General features: G+C 36.7%; 1 protein-coding gene across 1 annotated transcript; it reads right to left on the bottom strand.

Moving 5' to 3' along the window:
• Positions 1 to 1,750: 1,750 nt before the first annotated feature.
• LOC133616125 (CTD small phosphatase-like protein 2-B) lies at positions 1,751 to 22,650 on the bottom strand. The gene is made up of 13 exons (XM_061975240.1): positions 22,473 to 22,650; positions 13,035 to 13,222; positions 11,984 to 12,110; positions 11,756 to 11,905; positions 8,729 to 8,977; positions 8,540 to 8,636; positions 8,054 to 8,165; positions 7,887 to 7,973; positions 7,637 to 7,699; positions 7,470 to 7,549; positions 5,907 to 6,033; positions 1,990 to 2,085; positions 1,751 to 1,898 (listed from the first exon to the last, which is right to left on the bottom strand). Exons 2-13 carry the CDS (start codon positions 13,197 to 13,199, stop codon positions 1,833 to 1,835), a joined length of 1,419 nt encoding a protein of 472 aa, XP_061831224.1. The 5' UTR covers positions 13,200 to 13,222; positions 22,473 to 22,650; the 3' UTR covers positions 1,751 to 1,832.

Genomic DNA, 22,650 nt, shown 5'->3' with positions numbered 1-22,650 from the left:
TGCTATGAAACTGTTTGGTGGCATTAGACTAATCTAAATTATTTTGAAGAGTGGGGAGAACATGTAATGAAGAGATAATCTTATTAATACATTTAAAAGCAGATATAACATGCCTTTTTAAAACCAAAAGATACAAAATAGGTTTTTCCTGAAAGGACTTTTCTTTTTAAAACATGAGGCTGCTAGTATTGTTCCACACTGAGTGTACAATAATAATAATAATGCACATAAAAAGGAGCTGAATAAATCGCATCAAATGCCTTCTTCAGATACAAACTGTGACATCACACTCTGGCTGCTAGAGGCACCCTTGTGGGATCTCTAGGTGCATCTCCTTTTTCTCCACAATGTTTAAACCCCCACTTTAAAATCTCTTTTGGCTCATTGCCTAATGTATTTGTTCATGTCATTGAGGATACAAACACTGTAAAAAATTAGGAAAAACACCTAAGACTTCCCCCTATGCACAATTTACATTCATCGTCTGGACGTGCACGCAACAGTATGCAGAATTTCCATTGTGCCCTGTTATGGTTGTACAAGCTGAATTCCTGGAGTGATACTAACGTGACGAGCAGGTGCAGAACAGATGGCAACCACTTTTGACAATTGCTGGGGATTTTTTGGCCAGAACAGACTAAACTAGAAATCTGGTAAAATCCAACTCACTGGAAACAAACAAATACTAATACGTGCAGGAATAAGTGGTGCTCAACAACGCTGGGGTCTGATTGTCTCTTTCCATTCTAAAAAAATTTAAGGGGTGTCAATGTGGGGGGGGGAAAAAAGAAGAATGCACTTAATACAAATTAAATCTGTGGATAAAAAAAAATTAAATCAGCAGAAACAATAGTGCCTCAGACCGAAAGCACAGAAATCGTTATAAAATAAGCATTTGGAATAACAACCTTTTAAACAGTAGGAAACACAGGCAGAGGTGCGGGGGATGATGCTGGTGCCATATGTGGCTGGTTGAGGTTCTAAGCCAGATGTCAGGGGACACTGGCTCTGCTACATTACCATAATGCTATCTTAGCCATCAAAAGTAACGGCTCTGAATAAGCCACAATACTTAGAATAAAAAAACAATACTGATTCTAGACAAATCGAATACTGTAACGTCGACACATAGCACTTCAAACATGAATGCCCTCAAACCGTACACTATGTCAGATTTACATATGAGGATTCTTAAAACTAACATTTAATGAATGTGCCATGCTGTGTCCGCCTTGCATTTTTAAGCCTTCAGAATGAGAACATACTATACTCATATGGATTTGACCAGCTTACTGTTAGACCCCTCTTCCAAAACACCTCACAAAGATAAAACATATGGAAATGCAAATTAGAATAATAAAAAAAAAATTGGATTGACCAAAACAAGACAGCAAACTTGACTCGGCTAAGGTGGAATGCATATGATTTTAAAAGCTACAGTTTGCAAAAGACAAACGGAGTGAACAGAGACGCACGTATTGATATACAAGCCAGTCTTTCCTGTGGAGACTAGAGTGTCAACAGCTTCAGCACCAGAGGTTGAGTTGGGTTTTTGCGCCTATATCCACTAAGCAAGCACCAAAACCTGGATTTAGTGTAGAGACGATAGCCCACTCCAAAACTGAAGTAAAAAAACAAAACCCTTTTTTCTTTCTTTTTTTTAGAAAAATTCATACAGGAAATGTTCTTCTTTTGAATGGATAATGTATTTTTCCATAGCAACGCTGAGTAAAAAAAATAAAAAACAAAATGACGCAAGTTTTTTTATGAGGGGCTTTTTACACACTTGGTTTTCAGTCCTTCCTAGCTGTCCCTGTCTAAGAAACTGGACTTCAATCCGGAGGCAACAGGTCGTGAAGACGGAACCTCTCCCGAACATGTGGCCGCACATCTTCATCCTGTTGAGTAAGTAGCTGCTTGAGTCATGATAGAATAGACCAACAAAACAGATTATGCATGATAAAACACAGAACAAGTAGGGCATCGTACCATCTCAACCAGCTTCTCAAGGAAGGGCACCAACTTCAGCAGCTCACTGTCATTCCTGTCCATAAACCAGCTCTCAATGGGAATTCCGTTGGACAACTGTGAGGGTTAAAATAAAATATTAAATGTGGCTAGAAATGATACAAAACAAAAAAGCATTTTAATATAATACTTGCTAATTGAGATTTGCATTTTGTACAAAGGCTAAAAAAAGCATCATATAAATGATAAATGTTTTGGTGTAATTTTATTTATACACTGGGCCTTGGGCCAGTAAAAAACAAAAACAAAGGGCTCCAATTGGCCCCTGGGCCACACTTTCAGATCAACTCTGATCAAACACAAATCCTGACAACTAGTGAGCTTGTTAACTTATGTTGTTGTTGTTAGCAAAGGATGGTAATTAAAGGGAGAGGAGATGGTTACTGCAGCTGGAACTATTTGATGCCCAACAAGTCATTTCTATTGTAAAAATTGATCCAAAATTGGCAAAGAAGGTATTCTTGGATGTGGTCTGTAGGCAACAAGTTGTCTACACAGTGAAATAATTTTCCGCAAGCCGATCAATCACAGCCTTTACAGTCAGGGAAGACGTATCTTATTGAAGCTACTTGTCATTTGAATCTACACAGGAAGGTTTTGCAGGGAGAGGAGCGAGCCGGTTTCGTTTATGCTGGTACCTTGACCAGGGCTGAAAAGAATGATTGATTAAATCTATACAAAAAAAAAGCATCAATTTGTTGCTTGGATAATTAGTCTAATAAGTAGAATACATGGACATCATTCCCACTAGACTGCTCCAAGAGAGAGCAAGAGATAGAGGTGCACCTATTGGTGATGTAGCAGGTAGGTGTGTGTGTGTGTGTGGGGGGGGGGGGGTGGGGGGCAGGAAGCGTGGCTTGCTGATAAAGAGAAACTGCTCAAAGAAAAACAAGTTCGAAAGATAACACAGGGTCCAGAGAAGAAGAGAGGTTTTACGATCATTTCTAAGTGAAAAACACAGACATCGTGGTTAAATGTTCATAATGTCAAACGGAGCTGGAATTTCACAATAAGACTGCACAAATGATGCAGCATTACCAGAAAGTATCCTACATAAAGATGCAAACAAGCAGAAACAAGGTAAAAGTCTATTTTGGTAGCTAATGTCATCTTATCTGTTTTAATAGTATAACAAAGTTTATATTCAAACACATGGGGGCATGTGAGGACATGTTAGCGTCTACAGTTTGTACCGGTATGTTAATGCTAATAAGTTGTTTGTCCAAAATTCAACACCACTCCTCAATTAAAACTTTTTCAAATGTTAAATACATTGTCATTCAATTCATCATAGTTTATCAGAGAGCCCATTTGTTTAGTTTGGTTCTTTATTATCTATTATCTGGTTTTAGGCTACACTTGTTTATCTTTCAAACCATTTTCTTTTCAAAATATAAGTAATATAGTGGTGCTCCCAAATCTTAAAAGTGCAATTTCAATTGTATGTGCATTTATAAGAAATAAGAATGAAAGGTCATTAGAAAAATGCTTATTTATTTCAATCACTTTCCCCAAACAACGCATCAAGGCTGTAAATCGTGTTTTATTCAGTTAATAGACCAAATTAAATCGATAGATTACTCGATTACTAAATGAATCTATAGCTGCAGCCCTAGCCTCGACACAAGAACACAATCCAGTTTTCAGACGGAACTCCAAACTGAAACCAGTGAAATGCAACAAAATGCTTACAATATGAAAAATGCCTACATACAGGCAGGTCTGTATGACAAGGGAGTTAAAGAACCGTGAAACATTTGTCGTTTTAAGAAATCTGCGCCAGATTGCATCTTATTGTGCTGTGTTTTATAGAGGGCTCCGGATTTTTCTACATTTCTCACAATGCATTGCTGTTGGCTATATTAGAAGGCTTCATTTGTAAACATGCTCATTGTTGCTGCTCTTTCAACTAGTGATACTAAAAATGTCGACGACGTGCGATTGCCAACTGCCACAATCGAGGTGGGAGAGGTATTATTAGCTTTTATCGCATTCCTAAGCATATTTCTGGACAAAACTGAAGCGGCAGAAAAAGAGTGACCGGCGAAGGCGAGCATGGATTGCTGCAATCAACTGAGATGTGACGTGATATGATGACTTTGTGTTTGTTTGAATCATTTCATTTCAGGTCAATCAGAAAATGTAAGTAAAAACAAATCTAAAATAAATGCTACTTGTATACCGTATTTTTCGGACTATAAGTCGCAGTTTTTTTTCATAGTTTGGCCGGGGGCGCGACTTATACTCAGGAGTGACTTATGTGTGAAATTATTAACATATTACCGTAAAATATCAAATAATATTATTTAGCTCATTCACGTAAGAGACTAGACGTATAAGATTTCATCTGATTTAGCGATTAGGAGTGACAGATTGTTTGGTAAACGTATAGCATGTTCTATATGTTATAGTTATTTGAATGACTCTTACCATGTTACGTTAACATACCAGGCACGTTCTCAGTTGGTTATTTATGCATCATATAACGTACACTTATTCAGCCTGTTGTTCACTATTTTTTATTTATTTTAAATTTTCTTTCAAATGTCTATTCTTGGTGTTGGGTTTTATCAAATAAATTTCCCCAAAAAATGCGACTTATATATGTTTTTTTCCTTCTTTATTATGCATTTTCGGCAGGTGCGACTTATACTCCGGTGCGACTTATACTCTGAAAAATACGGTACTTTGTATCGACGCATTTGGTTGAATAACTAGACAGTAATTGTATTGATTAAAAAAAAAAAAATAGTACTTCTCTGTAGCCGCCACATAAAACAGAACTGAAGCGACATGAGAATAACATTATCCCAATTCTGCCTTAAAGTTACAGTGTGCGGAGATGATCTTGATTAGTTATCGGAGATTATCCAGGGTGTCAAACTTGGGTCGGATCATTTCTGAGAGTGCATGACTCTAGTCTGGCTTGACAACGACACTATGTCCACTGGGTTTATCAAGATTAACACAACATACAAAGCCATCCACAAACAATAGTCCGACATAGTTTTCTAGACTTTTCTAATTTTGAAAGTACTTCAAGGTCTAAAATGGCCTGTATTGAAAAATTAAGTAGTTCACAAAGTCTTAGTATGAGACATCGGGGAATATGTTGTAGTTTCTGCTCCACTAAAGACTGCTTGATCTTGTACGGATCATTGCATTCAATTGTGGCTGTTTTCACCTTAAAAACGACGAAGGGACTTCTTATCCAATGACACAGTATTTCTCCATCGTATCACAGCTGGTGCAATGATATTTTCGACTGAATAGAAAATATTACATGTAGCTTTATCCTGAACAATGACGGTAGTCTTTTAATATAGTTGCTGACAATGCCTTGTGGGATGCCTTAGCCAAAAATACTAAGCCCTTTGATTCATATTGGGTTGTTTCAAGCTTAACTAATAAAAATGTATAAAATTCAGACCGCATAAAGTGGCCGGAACTTTAAAGACGTGGACATAGTGTACGCGCATCTGCTGCAATAGAGCTAATATGAGAGAAGTGGTATGTGAATGTCGTGATCGATTATTTTTTAAAATGTTACTACACATGTCAAAAGTGCAATTTCAATGTTGATTATGGCCGTTTACTGGAGAAGAAAAAAAAAGGTTATGCTAAGCATAAAAACAATTGTTTAAACTACTTTCCCTTAAATATGCATTGAATCTATCAAGTGTCTTTATCCGATTACTACATTAATTACTACAATAAATCGATAGCAGCAGCCCTTCAGAACATAGCATTATGTTATAATTCTGCAGTTCATGGCAATTTTATATCTGTACTAAACAAAGGCAATTTGAGCCACAAGCGGTTCTCTAATGTATTTGTTTTGAAAACTATGACACATACAGTTCTATTTCTGTAGGTACCTGGTATGCAAAGGCTTGTGGTGAATTGTCAATGATGATGGTCTTTGACAGGTCTCTGCCAAGAATGTTAAGATCCTTGATGTAGTTTCCTTGGACACAGACACAATGCTCTCGGAACAACCTGTGTCTAGTGAGTGAAGAATGACAGAAAAGAAGGGGGTCAGGGAGATTGAGGACACATTGACAAGGTCAGGACGATAAAAAATTCAGAGAACACCACCACACTTACAGCTCATCATTTCAACACTGGTGCTGTACATTATGGCTTCACACAATTATGAAAATATAATAATCGACCACACAACGTGCATGCAAATTCCGGAGCTTGTGACTGTGAAATAGATGAGGAACGAATGAGTGGGGAAAAATGCATGTCTACGAAAAATTTGGGATGTCACCATGTTTGCTACTTTTTATTTGACACAGGGCTAATATGCCTAATCAATAATCACTTAACTCAACAAAAAAGTAAGGCATATGATTTCTGCCCTTCCAGGGGGTGATCAATGGTGATTGGTCAAATGCAGAGAATAATTTCGCCACACCTAGTGTGTGTGAGAATCATTGGTACTTTAACAGAGTCACATAACTGACCAATAAGACAAAATCTGCTGATAAACGCAAAATAATACCATGGAAATTGATATAAATGTAAGTGAAATGTTGTCTTTGTGAGGAGAAGAAACATTTGTTTGGCAAAATAATGTGTCCGGTAGCGCTCATATCCTCCCGACACACTCAGTCCCCCCGTTCTGAACGAAACAATGTCAAGACGGTCACTTGAAACAGTGACTAAACTATGAAGCTGAAGCTAACAAGAACAATCTATACACCCACAACGCATCTCATCTACTTGTGTTGTTGTGAACGACATCATCCACGTAAGATCAATGTACAACAGTGGTCGCAACTTGAGAGGCGCTCCCGCTCTCTCATTTAAAAAATTTTTTTTTTTTTAACAGCCTCAAGCGAGTCGCCTCTTTACTCGTCAAGCTGAGAACAGCACAGCACACTTCCCCCCTTCACAATCTGGCCTGACTGCGCTAACAAAATAAAGGTTTCAAAAAAGTATCTTGCACAAGCTTAATGTACTTAAAGCATTTAATGATAAATTTACAAAAATTAAGGTTTGACCTACAATATTGGTCAAAATTGTCCAAAGATATATTGCACTAATAAATGTGATGATTTTTGCATTTAATTAACAAACATTTAAATGATATTTTACACAAAAAGCACACACTATGGAAAAAACTACTAAAACTACATTAAAAACAAAACAGAAAAACTGAATTTTATTGTATTGCTATTTACATTTAATTGTTTTGCTATTAATATTTTACTTGCTGTGGTTTATTTGATACTAATGTATAACTTTATATTTAAAGTTGAGTTTTGCTAGTACAATAAATACTCATGTTTTCAAATTAATGAATTGTCTAATTGTGATTACAGTATCAATCAAAATCATGATTATTATTTTTGCCATAATCGTCCAGCCCTACTTACTGTACATTGTATTTAGAGCTGTAAAATTGTTGCTAACATACTGAAACACCTCACCTTACTAACTGCTTCTTAGGGTCCAAGATATTGAGCAATTTGTCTGCATACACCTTTTTAGAGGCTGTGAAAAGGATGATCTGGAAAAGAGACAGAAAGACCACTGTATCAAATCCTACATTGTTAGAAATAAGATAAAATACATGTAATACCAAAGATATATTTACCTCATAAATTTGAGACATGCGTTCCAAAAACTCTCTAAAAAACGGTCTCAAGCGCACATATACCTGTAAATGGCAAAAGAGCATGAGAAATACATAAGCACGGCACGGTTCACTGCATACATTTGTTTAGGGCGACAAAGGCAATTTATCCTTTTTTTCATGCTTATTTTGTCTGTGTATTTGACAAAAAATGCAGAACTGATTCCAAGTGTTATAACCCCCTCTAGTGGTCAGAGCATGCATCAGTTACCTGGTATATCACATCCTGAAAGAGTACAGGGAAGGTAAGTGCTGCATCGTCAAGCTCGTTTAAACTGCAGTGGACCAACGTTTCATCCTTGAAAATATAAGTGAAACATGTTTTTCATAAGTATATAAACTGCAAAAATAGAACATTTCTTGCGTTCCGAAACTGACCAGATCAAGGACCAAAGAAAACTCAGGTGTGCTACGAGTCTTTAATGGTAAGGCTGGTTTCCGAGTTAGCTGCTCTTCAGTTAATGGTGGGACGTGTTTGATGAAGAAATACCTGGAAAGTAAGACATTAAACATGTTTAATTGATCCAACCATTTCAACCACAGTATAAGTAAGGGAAGTGGGGTTGACATATCAATGTAGTGGTCTAACTTAAGTCTCTAATGGCAAGAACAATTAAGAGATTTAAATTTAAATTAAATTTATATATTAGTATATATATAGTTCTTTTTTTATAACATTTACTGGAAAGGTTCTTTACATTAGCAATAATTTTTGAGAAATGTCTGGTTTTCTACTAGCTTTATGTCAAAAGACTTCATCTTGCAGACATCAATCCAGTTAAACCCAAAGTGTTGAAATCACTGTCTATTCAGAGACCGATGGCAATCTATTACCTACATTTTATGACTTGGGTTTTTACTTACGGGTCAAAGACTTCCCATTCTTCTTCATAAGATGCTTCTGGTGGAACAGCAGGGGGAGGAGAGTTCATGTATGCCATTTGTGGACTTGAGCCTGGAGCTAGGAAAATAAAATCATATATTGAATAATTTCAAAATACTGTATAAGCATGCGCATAATTCTGATCAAATCAATAAAAATTTATGACCGACCAGTGAGAGGTGGAAGGTCAGCATTAGCATCAATTTCATCCTCCTCTACAGTGGGGCATGCATCAGGGATGTGAGGAAGTCGCAAAGGGGGCAGCTGGGATACACTCGAGTAGAAGTTTGTGGTGGTACATAATTCCTGTGTAGAAGTGATGGTGCTGGTGGCTGTTTCTACAGATTGCTCCATTTCCAGCTGTTTCACTATTTCTTCTGCTTCCAATGCTTGGTCTGGGGAGTCTGAACCGGACGAGGCTGTGTCAAAGGGGAGAAAAGTACTCATAAAGCCTGTCGCTGGTGATTGGAGAGTATCTTTTTAAATAGTATAGGCACAGTTTGGTGATATACAAGGAGTTTATATAACATATACATAATGATAAAATGCATTATGGTAAAACCAAATCTAACTGTACAGCTGAGGACATAGCCAAAATAATTAAAGAGACATTTGATTATTTCTATTAGAATAATAAACCGTATATTTGGAGGGATTATGATTTTTTGAAGACAATTTAAGCCTGAACTTTGCTTTTGTGTAGTATACCATGTAATCCCGATCCCCGTATAGCTCTTTGTCTAGGTTAAGTGTGCGACGTCCAATTCTCCGCTGAAACTTTAATAAACTCAGAGACTTACTGGTACCAACTCGCTAGCTTAAATGCAAACATGAAAACAAGGAACATTAACGTCTTTCTCCATTAAGAAACAACATATCCCAATCTAAACATATATAAACATTGCTGTGTGAGCAACAAAGATATTAAATGGTGCACATGGAACTTAAAAGTTATGCTCTCTTAAAACATATTCATAGTTCTAAGTTAGTAGAAAAGAGAGAGGAGTTTTACGGTGCGTTCAAAATTCGCCAAACAGAGTAGGACCTCACAACACTCACCAGAAGTAATAGCTTTTCATTTAAATACATCTTTAAGTGCTACAGTACAAACCAATATTTTAAACAATAAAAGCTTAGCCATTAAAACAGATAAAATACCAAGACTAAAACAAAATCAGTGTAGCATAAACACAAAACATGTAAAATAGTGGGTTGTCCAACAGTGTGTCTATTTTAGAGATTTAAATTTAAAAAAACTTGGTCAAATGATTTCAGTGTGTCTGTGTGCATTCAACAATACAGTAATAATGATAACCGTGATCATTTTAATTTTCCTATCATTACAGCCCTAGCGGCGATCTTACTTTTTATGAGAGGTGTACATTAAGGTGTATTGCTGGAAGGTTTGGAGGAAAGAGCCAGCTCATTGAAGGAATTCAAAAGAGGTAGTAAGGGGGTCATTGGAGGTAGTGCAAGGAGTCGTGAAATTTGTGTACTCAGTGCTTTGAATCAGATAGCTCACACAGTTTTACAACTACCCTGAAGAGATTATAGTAAAGGCACTTTTTAGTTAACTTTACGGAGTTCATGCAGCAGTGTGACAAGGAAATGAAAATGAACACAATAAAAAGCTAGGGGGATAAAACCGCCAACGGTATTAGTCTTGAATTTGTTTCCTATTTCTTGACTATCACCATCGACCATCATTAAAGGGGAACTGCACTTTTTTTGACATGCAGCCCATCATTCACAATCCTTATCAGGAGGTGGAAATCTTTGGCCACCTCACGATTCGATTACGATTCAGGAGCTATGATTCGATAAAAAATTATTGATGAATCTTCAATTTATGAATATTCATGCCGTTTTACATTCATTTTTGTTTCAATAAATAAGCATTTATCACTTGCAACTTTTAAAAACAGTGCATAATAAATTCCCATCACATTTATTAAATTAATGAAAATATGTGCAAAACTGGATCATAAGTGCCCCATAATAAAAGAGCTGGTCAGGTCTCTCAGGGAAGTGGCTCGCTGCAGTCAGCCAAATTTTAGAACGGTCTGCATGACTTTATTTAAAATAAGTAAATCCATTATCGATTGACATTTACTAATCGATTTTACAATCGTCCATGTATGAATTGCGGTGCATCTAAAAATCGATTTCCCCCATCTTTAATCCTTACGTAAGACAAGAACGAATGTTTTCCTTTTTTTAATGTATTTTACATATTTAATGAATGAGATCAAAAGTCCGATTTCAATGGACCGATGAGGCACATTTATAGAACATTTAATATTTACGTAATTTGATAATTTTAAGCATACGCGGCACATTCATTTCAAAAACATTGGTTGCTTCCCCCCCACTACATCACTGATTAGTACTCACCGTAGACTTCATGAGAGCCAACAAACATAATGAAACATTACTTACTGTACAATGTCTGCTGTCATGAGGATGCCAACTGATAGAATCTTGTTATATTCCTGTTTAGATGAAAAATGACTCGTGACCCTCGCGAAGAAAAGGGGGGTGGAAGCAAGCATCTTTTTGTGTCGTTCGCCATTTCCGGGTCTAAATTGGCTATCAAATTGTACCAACATGTCTGATTACATCCTGGTCTTTCTACTATCCAGGTGAGGCAGGATTTAGAATAAACGTTCACGAGCAGGGAAGCAGCTTACCACTCAATGATGTAAATATAAGCACACACGCTTGGGATCACGGCACCGCTATAGGTTGTCACTAATACTTGGTTATTATTCAAGTCACAAAATGTAAATGGAGTATTGTTGCCGATTTTTTAATTGGGTTTTATGGGCGGAAAAAAGACATCCACTGGCTATGCTGTAAGCAGACTTTAATTTACGAGTTACAATGCATTAAAAAATACATATGTTGTCATGTCTTTCATAATGATTGTGAACGATTAGCAAAATAAAAAAATAAATAAAAAGAAGTGCAGGCCCCTTTTAAAGATGAAGAGTATTCATTTTCATGAACGCTCAAATGGTCACCGATTCCGAGCAGTTTTATTTTGTAAAACCTTACTTTTTAAATTGACCTTTGCTGCATAACATTAAATAAATATTATAGTCTTATTAGTTAAAATCTCCATCGAGCCACAGATTAGGTTAATGTAGGAATTACATTAAAATGCAGTTTAACCAACATCTACTGTGAAAGCCTACCATTCTTAGCCGGTGAGAAGAAGTTGAAAACAGGGGAGAAAATGGTCCCAAGAAGAGTTGTCCTAGGAGGGCTGGTGGGCACCTCAGCAGCTGTTGTCTCCTCCAGACTTCCATTGGGCTTCTCCTTGCTCCTGTCATGATTGGTTGCCACTGAAGAAAGAATCAATATAATTTAGACCACAATAACAAAGTATAGGAAAAAATACCACTGTTCTTTGTGCTACTCACATCCATTGACGCCGCCTTTCCCACCAACCCTGCTGACAGTCCTGCGAGGGGTGTCTGGTGCTGAAGTGATTAGGTTGTCAACGTCGCAGTGGAGACGTGCCTTCTTGGCTGGGTTGTCCTGCTGCACCTTAAAAAGACAACAATTTATGCACAATTCTATACAAAAGCTAAAAAGTATTTGCATTTTGTGATAGTGGAGCTTGTGAGTCTAGCTTGTAAGTGTAGCATTATATGGCGAAAACAACAGACCTCAATATTTGGACAACTGCCATTTTATTGCTGGAATGTCATCCGGGAACATGTGATCTACAATAAACTTCAACGAGCAAGGAAGCAGCTCACCAGTCGATCATGTCAAAATAGGCACACAAGCTAGTGATTATGGCGCCGCTATGGTTTGTCTGTGTTAACGCTTATAATATTATCACAAACACTTGGGTAATATTCAAGTTACGAAATGTAAATAGAGTATCGTTGGCAAGTGCGCACACACGTCAGCAGGCAAAATTAGGAGCCTTTATAACTCATTTTGAAATTGTATTATCATTTATATACCAAATATTTATTTTGTGATACATATCATTATGGCAGGATGCTAAAATATATATTGTTATGTAGATTTTAGGCCATATTGCCCATCCCTAATGAGAAACATTATAAATCTAGACAAACATTCTGGAAAAACAAAGTGTGATGCAGTCTTTAGATAGTAGAACAATATAAATCTAAAGTTATTAAAATTAGAAACCATATTACATGAACACAGGGAGACGCTTGTTTGCAGTTTACTTTTCTACTTGTTATAAAATCTCCAGTTCCTATGCAGCAACTCTTGAGCAAACATCTAAAATTAGAACCAAGTTCTCTGATAGGCTACTGCAATCCAGCAGGTTTTCAATGGAAATGTGACACTCTCCAACAATAAAACCATGCCTAATACAGTTTTAGGCAACTGTGCAAAATCAAATTGACAGATTTGAAAAAAAAAAAAGTCAGCTGAGACTACTTCAAGGCTTATTGTCAAGACAACTGAAATGACTTGGGTATTTACCTTGACTGCAGTTCCTCTGATGAACTTTTTGATTGTTGAGAACAAGCCCCTCGCACTGGTAGGAGCGTCTTCTTCTACTTCTGAATGCTTTCTCTTGGTCCGAGATGGGCGTGGTGCCAGACTAGGGATCGGTTGCTGAGACGCCTTACGCATTCTCAGCCTCATCGTTTTAGCCGTCACATGTAAGGCTGTTTGAAATAAGAAAAGATTTACTTAGTCAAATGATACACAATCAACAGTAAAGGTGACACATAGGATGATTGAGGTACTTAAGAGAACTGAATACAAATTAAAGAAATGCATAAATTGAGCGTAATAGGTTAACCTAATAATCTAAAACACACTTAACGTTTAATACAGGTAAATGTGAAAATATATTTCCGTAGTATTGGTTTTGCTGGCTTCAACCATCTGGATGTATTCAACATCCCATTTCACTTACCTCACAGCAGCCAGATGGCTTTCAAAACACGAAACAATGGATCTTACACTATACACATTCTAGGCGATTTAGTTTGGACTGGAAAACTTGTTTATTCAACTTGTGATTTTAGCCATATCTGCAAAGAGCACACATCTTGCTCTCTAGAACGGAGATGTTCAAAGTATTCACACTGCCGAGGAGAAAAACTATTCACAGAGGACACCAAGTGTAAGCACATCCTCTCTTGCTCTTGTGCTTGCGTAACAGCAGCAGACTGAAAATATGTCTGGACATATCCACAAGCTGTAGACACATCCATTCATACGGAATACAATCAAACCGAGTATGGGGGCTTCACAATGTCAGTTTTTAAAGCACAGCATCAAAATAATAAACGACTGTTGTGCAGTAAAACACCAACACAGACTTTAAACAGCATCACATTAATAAATAGTGAGAGGATTAAGTACGTATGTTAAAATAAATGACGAACACTAAAAGACAATATTGATGGAAACATTTACAGTATGTTCTTTAATTGTGCTTTAAACAATGAGTAATAAAAAGAGTTTGAAAAAAACACAAATATCTAACTGACTACTATATCAACTGTATTGATAAAGTCGAGTTGTTTTTTGTTGCAGACGATAAAAAGAAAAGAAAAAAAAAGAAGTAAATTTATGTTTTTCTCCTCTTGCTCCAGCATACTTATTGCCCCCAGGAGCTTCTGTTCCACTTTCATTTCTTTAACGGAGATTCACACACACAGCTACATCATGGCTACTGCTAACGTAAACAAGAACGAGAAAGAAAAGTTAAATGTCATCAGTGATTTGGATTTGTGATAACAGGCGTAAAACAAATGACAGCACGATGCAAAGTTTGTTAAAAAAAAGGCCGTAGCACAACAAACGTATTCCAGGATCTGGGGAAAAAAAATAGCATCCAGCCAAGTGGGGGTAATGCAACAAGAAGGCGACCAGGACCGTAACAACAAACACACTCCCGCTAAACAGCAACTTCATGTGATGGAATCGTTTACTCAAGGTACCAAGTATGATAAGAAAGGAGCATAATAAAGAACAATAACTAAGCGGTCGATCTGCACTTGCTAAAGATGTGGTTTCCAAAAAGTGGAACGCCTGTGTTTATCCACCTACTAAAACTATAGAGACACCTTAATGTTGGAGTTTATTGTTTATTTGCATACAATGCACAATGCTACATTTTTGTTTACAGACATACTTAATTTGAAATAAAGGATTTAAGTTTGTACTTTATTGATTTCAATACTGCCGTTTATTTGCATGTAAAGTGCAAGGTTTCATTTTTGTTTACAGAAGTACTTTATTCAAGACAAAAGTTTTGCCTCCCAGAGTAAGTAAGTTCTTAATTTAGATTTTGACAAAGAGTCTATACAACGTGCAATGTATATTTGCTCTAAAAATAATAACTGTATAAAGAAAGAAGCAGTGTATGGTCATGCAATGTATCCTTTTAAAATTGTGGCATTGTTTGTCTTTCAAACTACTAGTTTAAAAGCTAACTGAAAGCAAAACGTGTTGTACATTATCTGTCATATGTATTTATTGGTTTCTTTTAGAAATAGGTAAAAAAAATTGGAGGTCAAATATTACGTTAAAAAAAATATTTCAACATTTTATTTTTAGGCCATAGTGCCCAGGCCTACCAACACTGATTATTATTACTCTTGATATATATTAGTTGATGTTGAATCCTCACAGATACTATCTGGATGCTGTATGAACATCATTCCAAGCAATATATTTATACAAAGTCATTTTAGTGATAAAAAGAACATGAGGGAAGTTGACCGATCACCTAATTTACCTAAGATAACCACATTTGTATGAGCAGCAGAAATAGGCCTGGGCAAACAACAAATTTTGCTGGACGATATATTGACCTACAAATTATTGCCAATAAACGATATTATTGCAAACATTATTTTAAGACCAAATTAACCACTGATGTAGTGATAATACATAACGCAATTATACCCTTTGAAATGTAATACACTTGTATTTTTCATCTATTTTAACATTGGAATGTTAAGTTTTAAATATTCATGTTAGATAAAAAGAAAACAAATACAAATGAAATATAATGTGTCAGCAAAATGTTGCACTTAAATAAAAATGACAACCAACAGCAATAAAATAGGTTATGTCGCTGTTGAAGGGGTGGAGGACCACACATATACACAACCATAACAGAAAAATAATATGGCTAAATAAAACTATTTACCATTATTGTCACGGTATTGTTGAATGTGTTAAAAAATAACTAAAATAAATAGACAATATACTTCCTAGGCAGAGGCCACATTGAATATTGTTCTGGCTTTATAAGAGCAATATTGTTTGTATTTGTGTGTTTAAATATGTTAATCGTCTTCTATTTTCATTAGTAAAAAATTTGGAATTTTTTAATAAATGTAAATTTGGTGATCTATTGTTTTCACTTCCGGTTTATGTGACATCACGCAAGTTCACTTCCTGTTGAATGGTCTGTTTCAACGCGACAATGTTGAGTTTCTATCGATAACTTTGTGCAAATACAGTACAGCCTTAATGTTCCAATGTGAATACTGTGTCTCAGTTGTTTGGACAGTAATGTGCTTACATAAGTTTAGATTGGGATATGACCATCCTTAATAGAAATAGACATTAATGTTTGTTTTCATGATTGCATTTAGACTAGCTCGCAAGCTAAACCTAGTCGTTAATGGGTCCATAGGTTTATCAAAGTGCAGTTATCAATCCCGGTTTTTTGATCACTTTAATCTAATAAGGCAATACTAACCGTCGGGAGTTTTACAGCGGTTATCATTATTACCGTTTGAGCATGTAGTACATTATTATGTTATACCAACCTTTCTTACCTATTGGCACCTGTTTGTGTGTGTTTCAGATCTGCAAGTCCTGAAAATTTTAAATCAAACCATGGAGGCATGGCAGAGATATTTGTAAAACAATCTTGCCTTCCTTCATACTTCCTTTTAATGAGCAGTTTGGAATTTGCCCAATTAGTGACTTTTTTCCCCCAATTGGTGGCGTCAGCGGATGTCTCTATATACGGCTAAGTTTTACCCAAAGAGCTTTGTGCTAGTCTGCCATTGTCATCTGATGTTGCAGTCAATAAGTTCCTTATTTTTCGCTATCCTGTGTTGTGGGACAGCCTGGCTCGTACATGCAATTTTGTATCAGCACCAAGTGTTGCCACGCAAGCTCGGAAAATAAATTTTTGAAAATCAAGACCACATATCCTGCAATTGGGTTCATTTCTACAATATATTTTGCCTTTAGATTTATTCTCATCTACCAACCTCTTTTGGCTGTTCAGTTGACACTTACATGTCTCATATTGTACCACCAATTTTGTTTTTGTTTTTAGTAGATCATTTACTAACATTATAATCATAGAAAATGTAATGTAAAAGTATGTACCATGCATTCAAAGAACTCAGAAAAACATTTCTCATTTGGCATCTCTATCCTGTAGCCCCTCCCCCTTAGGTAGTATACTTCCGGTGTTGTGATCTGTGTTTACAATCAGTCATATCAAAAATATAACTTCTTGCTGGCTAGGCTATTAATAAATACTCTAGAACTACAACTGGTTCAGAACTAACAGTGTTCAGATTTTAATCATCCAAACACGATTAGCAGCAAGTAGACAGCCGTAAACGTTGTAGCTCCAAGAGCGAACGGAGGGGACAACAATTAAGCTAGGTAACTGATGGTTAAATAGTGTTGTCCGATACCAATACTTTTCAGTACTTTGATACTTTTCTAAATAAAAGGGACCACAAAAAATTGCATTATTGGCTTTATTTTAACAAAACATTCTAGGGTACATTAAACATGTTTCTTATTGCAAGTTGGTCCTTAAATAAAATAGTGATCATACAAGACAACTTTTATTTTATTAGTAAGTAAGCAAACAAAGGCCCCTTATTAGTCTGCTGAAGAATACAGTAACAAATTGTGTCATTTTCCATTCTATTATTTTATCAAAATTAAGGACAAGTGGTAGAAAATGAATTATTCATCTACTTGTTCATTTACTGTTAATATCTGCTTACTTTCTCTATTAACATGTTCTATCTACCCTTCTGTTAAAATGTAATAATCACGTATTCTTCTGTTTGATACTTTACATTAGTTTTGGATGATACCACAAATTTGGGTATCAATCCGATACCAAGTCGTTACAGGATCATACATTGGTCATATTCAAAGTTCTCATGTGTCCAGGAACATATTTCCTGAGTTTATAAACATAATATAAATCTAAAAAAAACCGAAAGATGTGATGCCAAAAAATATTGACGTAATCATAGTAGTATCGAATAGATATGTGCCGGGGCGGAGGGGTGGACCGGAACTTTTCAGAGGCGGTATAGTACCGAATATGATTCATTAGTATTGCGGTACTATATATTGTATATCGTACAAACCTATGGTTAACTAACAAGCGAGCTTGTATAGGTGCTTCTGATCGTCTCCCGGTCCTGCAACTTAGTGCTGCGTTTAGGAAAGATGAACAGCCAGTGCCTGCGGCTGAGGAGAGCGTTGTTTATTTAGATCATAGTTTTGTTTATTTAGATCATAGTTTTGATATTTCATTAAAAAAACGGAAGTGATGTTTTGAGGCAAAAAATTATTGCTAAAAATAGAGATGTTCGATATTCCGATATTGTCCAACTCTTAATTACCGATTCCGATATCAACAGATACCGATATATACAGTCGTGGAATTAACACATTATTATGCCTCATTTTGTTGTGATGCCCCGCTGGATACATTAAACAATGTAACAAGGTTTTCCAAAATAAATCAACTCAAGTTATGGAAAAAAGTGCCAACATGGCACAGCCATATTTATTATTGAAGTCACAAAGTACATTATTTTTTTTTAACATGCCTCAAAACAGCAGCTTGGAATTTGGGACATGCTCTCCCTGAGAGAGCATGAGGAGGTTAAGGTGGGCGAGGCGGGGTTGAGGGGGCTAGGGGATAGCGGGTGGTGTATATTGTAGCGTTCCGGAAGGGTTAGTGCTGCAAGGGGTTCTGGGTATTTGTCGTGTTGTGTTTTTGTTGTTACAGTGCGGATGTTCTCCCGAAATGTGTTTGTCATTGTTGTTTGGTGTGGGTTCACAGTGTGGCGCATATTTGTAACAGTGTTAAAGTTGTTTATACGACCACCCTCAGTGTGACCTGTATGGCTGTTGACCAAGTATGAATTGCATTCACTTGTGTGTGTGAAAAGCCATAGATATTATGTGATTGGCCGGCACGCAAAGGCAGTGCCTTTCAGGCACGCCCCCAATATTGTTGTCTGGGTGGAAATCGGGAGAAATTCGGGAGAATGGTTGCCCCGGGAGATTTTCGGGAGGGGCACTGAAATTCCGGAGTCTCCCGAGAAAATCGGGAGGATTGGCAAGTATGACTGGGAGACGCAACTGCTCTGTACTTCCCTACGTCCGCGTACCACTCCGTACAGCGGCGTTTTAAAAAGTCATAAATTGTACTTTTTGAAACAGATACTGATAATTTCCGATATTACATTTTAAAGCATTTATCGGCCAATAATATCGGCAGTCCGATATTATCAGACATCTCTACTTAAAAACACGGATTTCCGCGTGAATTTCACTTGCCTGAAATTAAATAAAACAATGTGGTCATTTAGATTTTTTTTCTTTCTATTTTTCTATATTTTATTATCTGGCTGAAAACAGCAATTTAAAAAAAAATAGCAGACAGGAAAACATATCTGCACATTAGGGATCCTCAATACATTTGGGAACAAAATCTTGATAACATGCTATAAAATTAAATGTGTGGCCATTTAGAAATAGTTTTTCTATCCATCCATTTTCTACCGCTTATTCCCTTTGGGGTCGCTGGAGCCTATCTCAGCTTCGGGCGGAAGGCGGTGTACACCCTGGACAAGTCTCCACCTCATCGCAGGGCCAACACAGATAGACAGACAACATTCACACTCACATCCACACACTAGGGCCAATTTAGTGTTGCCAATCAACTTATCCCCAGGTGCATGTCTTTGGAAGTGGTTTTCTAAATGACCACAATTTTTATTAGAAATTGTTTTTCTAAATGACCACAATTGTTTATTTCATAGCATGTTATCAGCCCTTATACAGGCATCAGACTGTATAATGCAGATGTTCCTTCTTGACTGCACTTAAATGTAGAATATATGTATAATATATTTATATCACTCACATGTGAATAATGCTTTATAGTATTTATTGTCTGTTGTGAGCGATCTGTGGCGCTGAATTTTCTCCAGGGATCAATAAAGTACTTTCTATTCTATTCTATGTTAGTGTCGAGATTTTGTTCCCTGATTTATTGAGGATCCCTAATGTGCAGATACGTTTCCTATCTGCTTTGTAAAAAAAAAAATAAAAAAAAAATCTCGACACTAACATGCTATAACATAAAACTTGTGGTCATTTAGAAATTGTTTTTCTAAATGACCACAATTTTTATTTATATCAGGGAACAAAATCTCGACACTAACATGCTATAAAACAAAATGTGTGGTCATTTAGAAATTGTTTTTCTAAATGACCACAATTTTTTATTTTATAGCATTTTAGTGTCAAGATTTTGTTCCCCGATTTATGAATGTGCAGATACGTTTCCTGCCTGCTTAGTAAAACAAAAAAAACCTCGACACTAACATGCTATAAAACAAAATTTGTGGTCATTTAGAAATTGTTTTTCTAAATGACCACGATTTGTATTTATATCAGGGAACAAAATCTTGACACTAACATGCTTTAAAATAAAATTAGTGGTAATTTACCTACTCAGTGGTCTAGTGCAGTGGTTCTCAAATGGGGGTACGCGTACCCCTGGGGGTACTTGAAGGTATGCCAAGGGGTACGTGAGATTTTTTTTAAATGTCTGTCAAAAAGAACTGTGAAAAGAAATGCAACAATGCAATATTCAGTGTTGACAGCTAGATTTTTTGTGTACATGTTCCATAAATATTGATGTTAAAGATTTTTTTTTTGTGAAGAAATGTTTAGAATTAATTTCATGAATCCAGATGGATCTCTACTACAATCCCCAAAGAGGGCACTTTAAGTTGATGATTACTTCTATGTGTAGAAATCTTTATTAATAATTGAATCACTTGTTTATTTTTCAACAAGTTTTTAGTTATTTTTATATCTTTTTTTCCAAATAGTTCAAGAAAGACCACAACAAATGAGCAATATTTTGCACTGTTATACAATTTAATAAATCAGAAACTGATGACATAGTGCTGTATTTTACTTCTTTATCTATTTTTTTCAACCAAAAATGCTTTGCTCTGATTAGGGGGTACTTGAATTAAAAAAATGTTCACAGGGGGTACATCACTGAAAAAAGGTTGAGAACCACTTGTCTAGTGGTTAGAGTGTCCGCCCTGAGATCGGTAGGTTGTGAGTTCAAACCCCGACCGAGTCATACCAAAGACTATAAAAATGGGACCCATTACCTCCCTGCTTGGCACTCAGCATCGAGGGTTGGAATTGGGGGTTAGATCACCAAACATGATTCCCAGGCGTGGCACCGTTGCTGCCCACTGCTCACCACACTTCCCAGGGGGTGAACAAGGGGATGGGTCAAATGCAGAGGACAAATTTCACCACATCGAGTGTGTGTGTGTGACAATCATCGGTACTTTAACTTTAATTTAGAAATTGTTTTTCTAAATGACCACAACTTTTATTTATATCAGGGAACAAAATCTTGACACTAACATGCTATTAAATAAAATGTGTGGTCATTTAGAAATAGTTTTTCTAAATGACCACGATTTTTATTTTATAGCATGTTAGTGCCGAGATTTTGTTCCCTTATTTATTGAGGATTCCTAATGTGCAGATAGGTTTCCTGTCTGCTTTGTTTAAAAAATAATAATAAAACAACTTAATTGCTGTTTTCAGCCAGATAATAAAATCAATATGCATGTAACTGCCGTCCGTACGTCGTTATCGGATATCCTCCCAAGCAAGGACCGTGCAAATTGCTGTAGCTGCTGGCGAGCGGGAAATAAGAAAACGAAGGTCTGAAATGGAGCTGGCTAACACAAACAGAGATATTTAGGGGCCCCTCCAACATAACACTAGTCGATGTATATCTCGCGTTTAAACCGATTACAACCAACCACCGAAACCCCAATGTTGCCAAGGTTGAAGGGTCTGGAAATGAGCAGCGAATCACGGCTACCTGACAAAACTACAGCGAGCAACACGTTAAACTAGCGGAAGGTGCAGAAACATTATATTACAGTAATCGCAATGTTTTAAGAATATGAATCAAGCTAACATATACCCAATACTGCTGTGAGCAAGCCAATGCGGCATCAGCAGTTCGATGAAATAACGCTGCTTTAGGAGCATTCAGTCCTATCTTTCACTTACAGCCCGTTTATTGACTCCTTTCACTCGTCTGTCATCTCGTCTTATTTATAATTTGACTGATGTGCGGTATAAATCTACAGATACGATAAAGTGTGCCTGTGTTTTTTTTTTTACACACAGTGCTGGTGATTGATGTACTTACAGAACACAACTGAAACTATGAATGGTAAATATGCCTGTTAGCTGGCTAACGTCAATCAGCAAAGTTCAGTCGTGGAATGCATCGAGTCCTTCCCCACACATGAACCAAAAAATATGTAACTGCTTTTTTTTTTTTTTTTTTTTTTAACGGCAACACCCGGACTTATAAATGTTTAAAAATGCGCTGTCATTGTTCGAGAAAGACGTGCGCCGTTGCGAGCCAAAACTGTGTTAATAGCGGTATCCTATGAAGGCCGCAGTTAGCTTAGCATAATTAGCCCAGCTAGCTTACTTGAAAACAACTACTCAGAGCTAACAGATGTGCACAGGCGGGGAGGGAAACATGTAGCTTGTTGTTAGCTAACATTACGTGAAACCAGATTGACCGTTGCGACTTACTTCACCGCGGTCCTCGGAGGGGTGGAAATGTTGACTCAAGACCCGAGCGCCATCACGGAAGAAGCAGTGATTGTTTTTCGTCTTCTGCGGCTACTTTTTCCCCCCTTATCTACTCAATGGCCGTCTCCGTAATGACACACCGTTGTTACCAGGCGCCATTTCCCGCCTCTGCTCGGGC

This window comes from Nerophis lumbriciformis, linkage group LG15, assembly GCF_033978685.3.
Source record: "Nerophis lumbriciformis linkage group LG15, RoL_Nlum_v2.1, whole genome shotgun sequence".
In the NCBI taxonomy this organism is placed as follows: Eukaryota; Metazoa; Chordata; class Actinopteri; order Syngnathiformes; family Syngnathidae; genus Nerophis; species Nerophis lumbriciformis.
The sequence above is the reverse complement of the archived record's forward strand: the minus strand, read 5'-3'. Positions and strand labels throughout refer to the sequence as shown.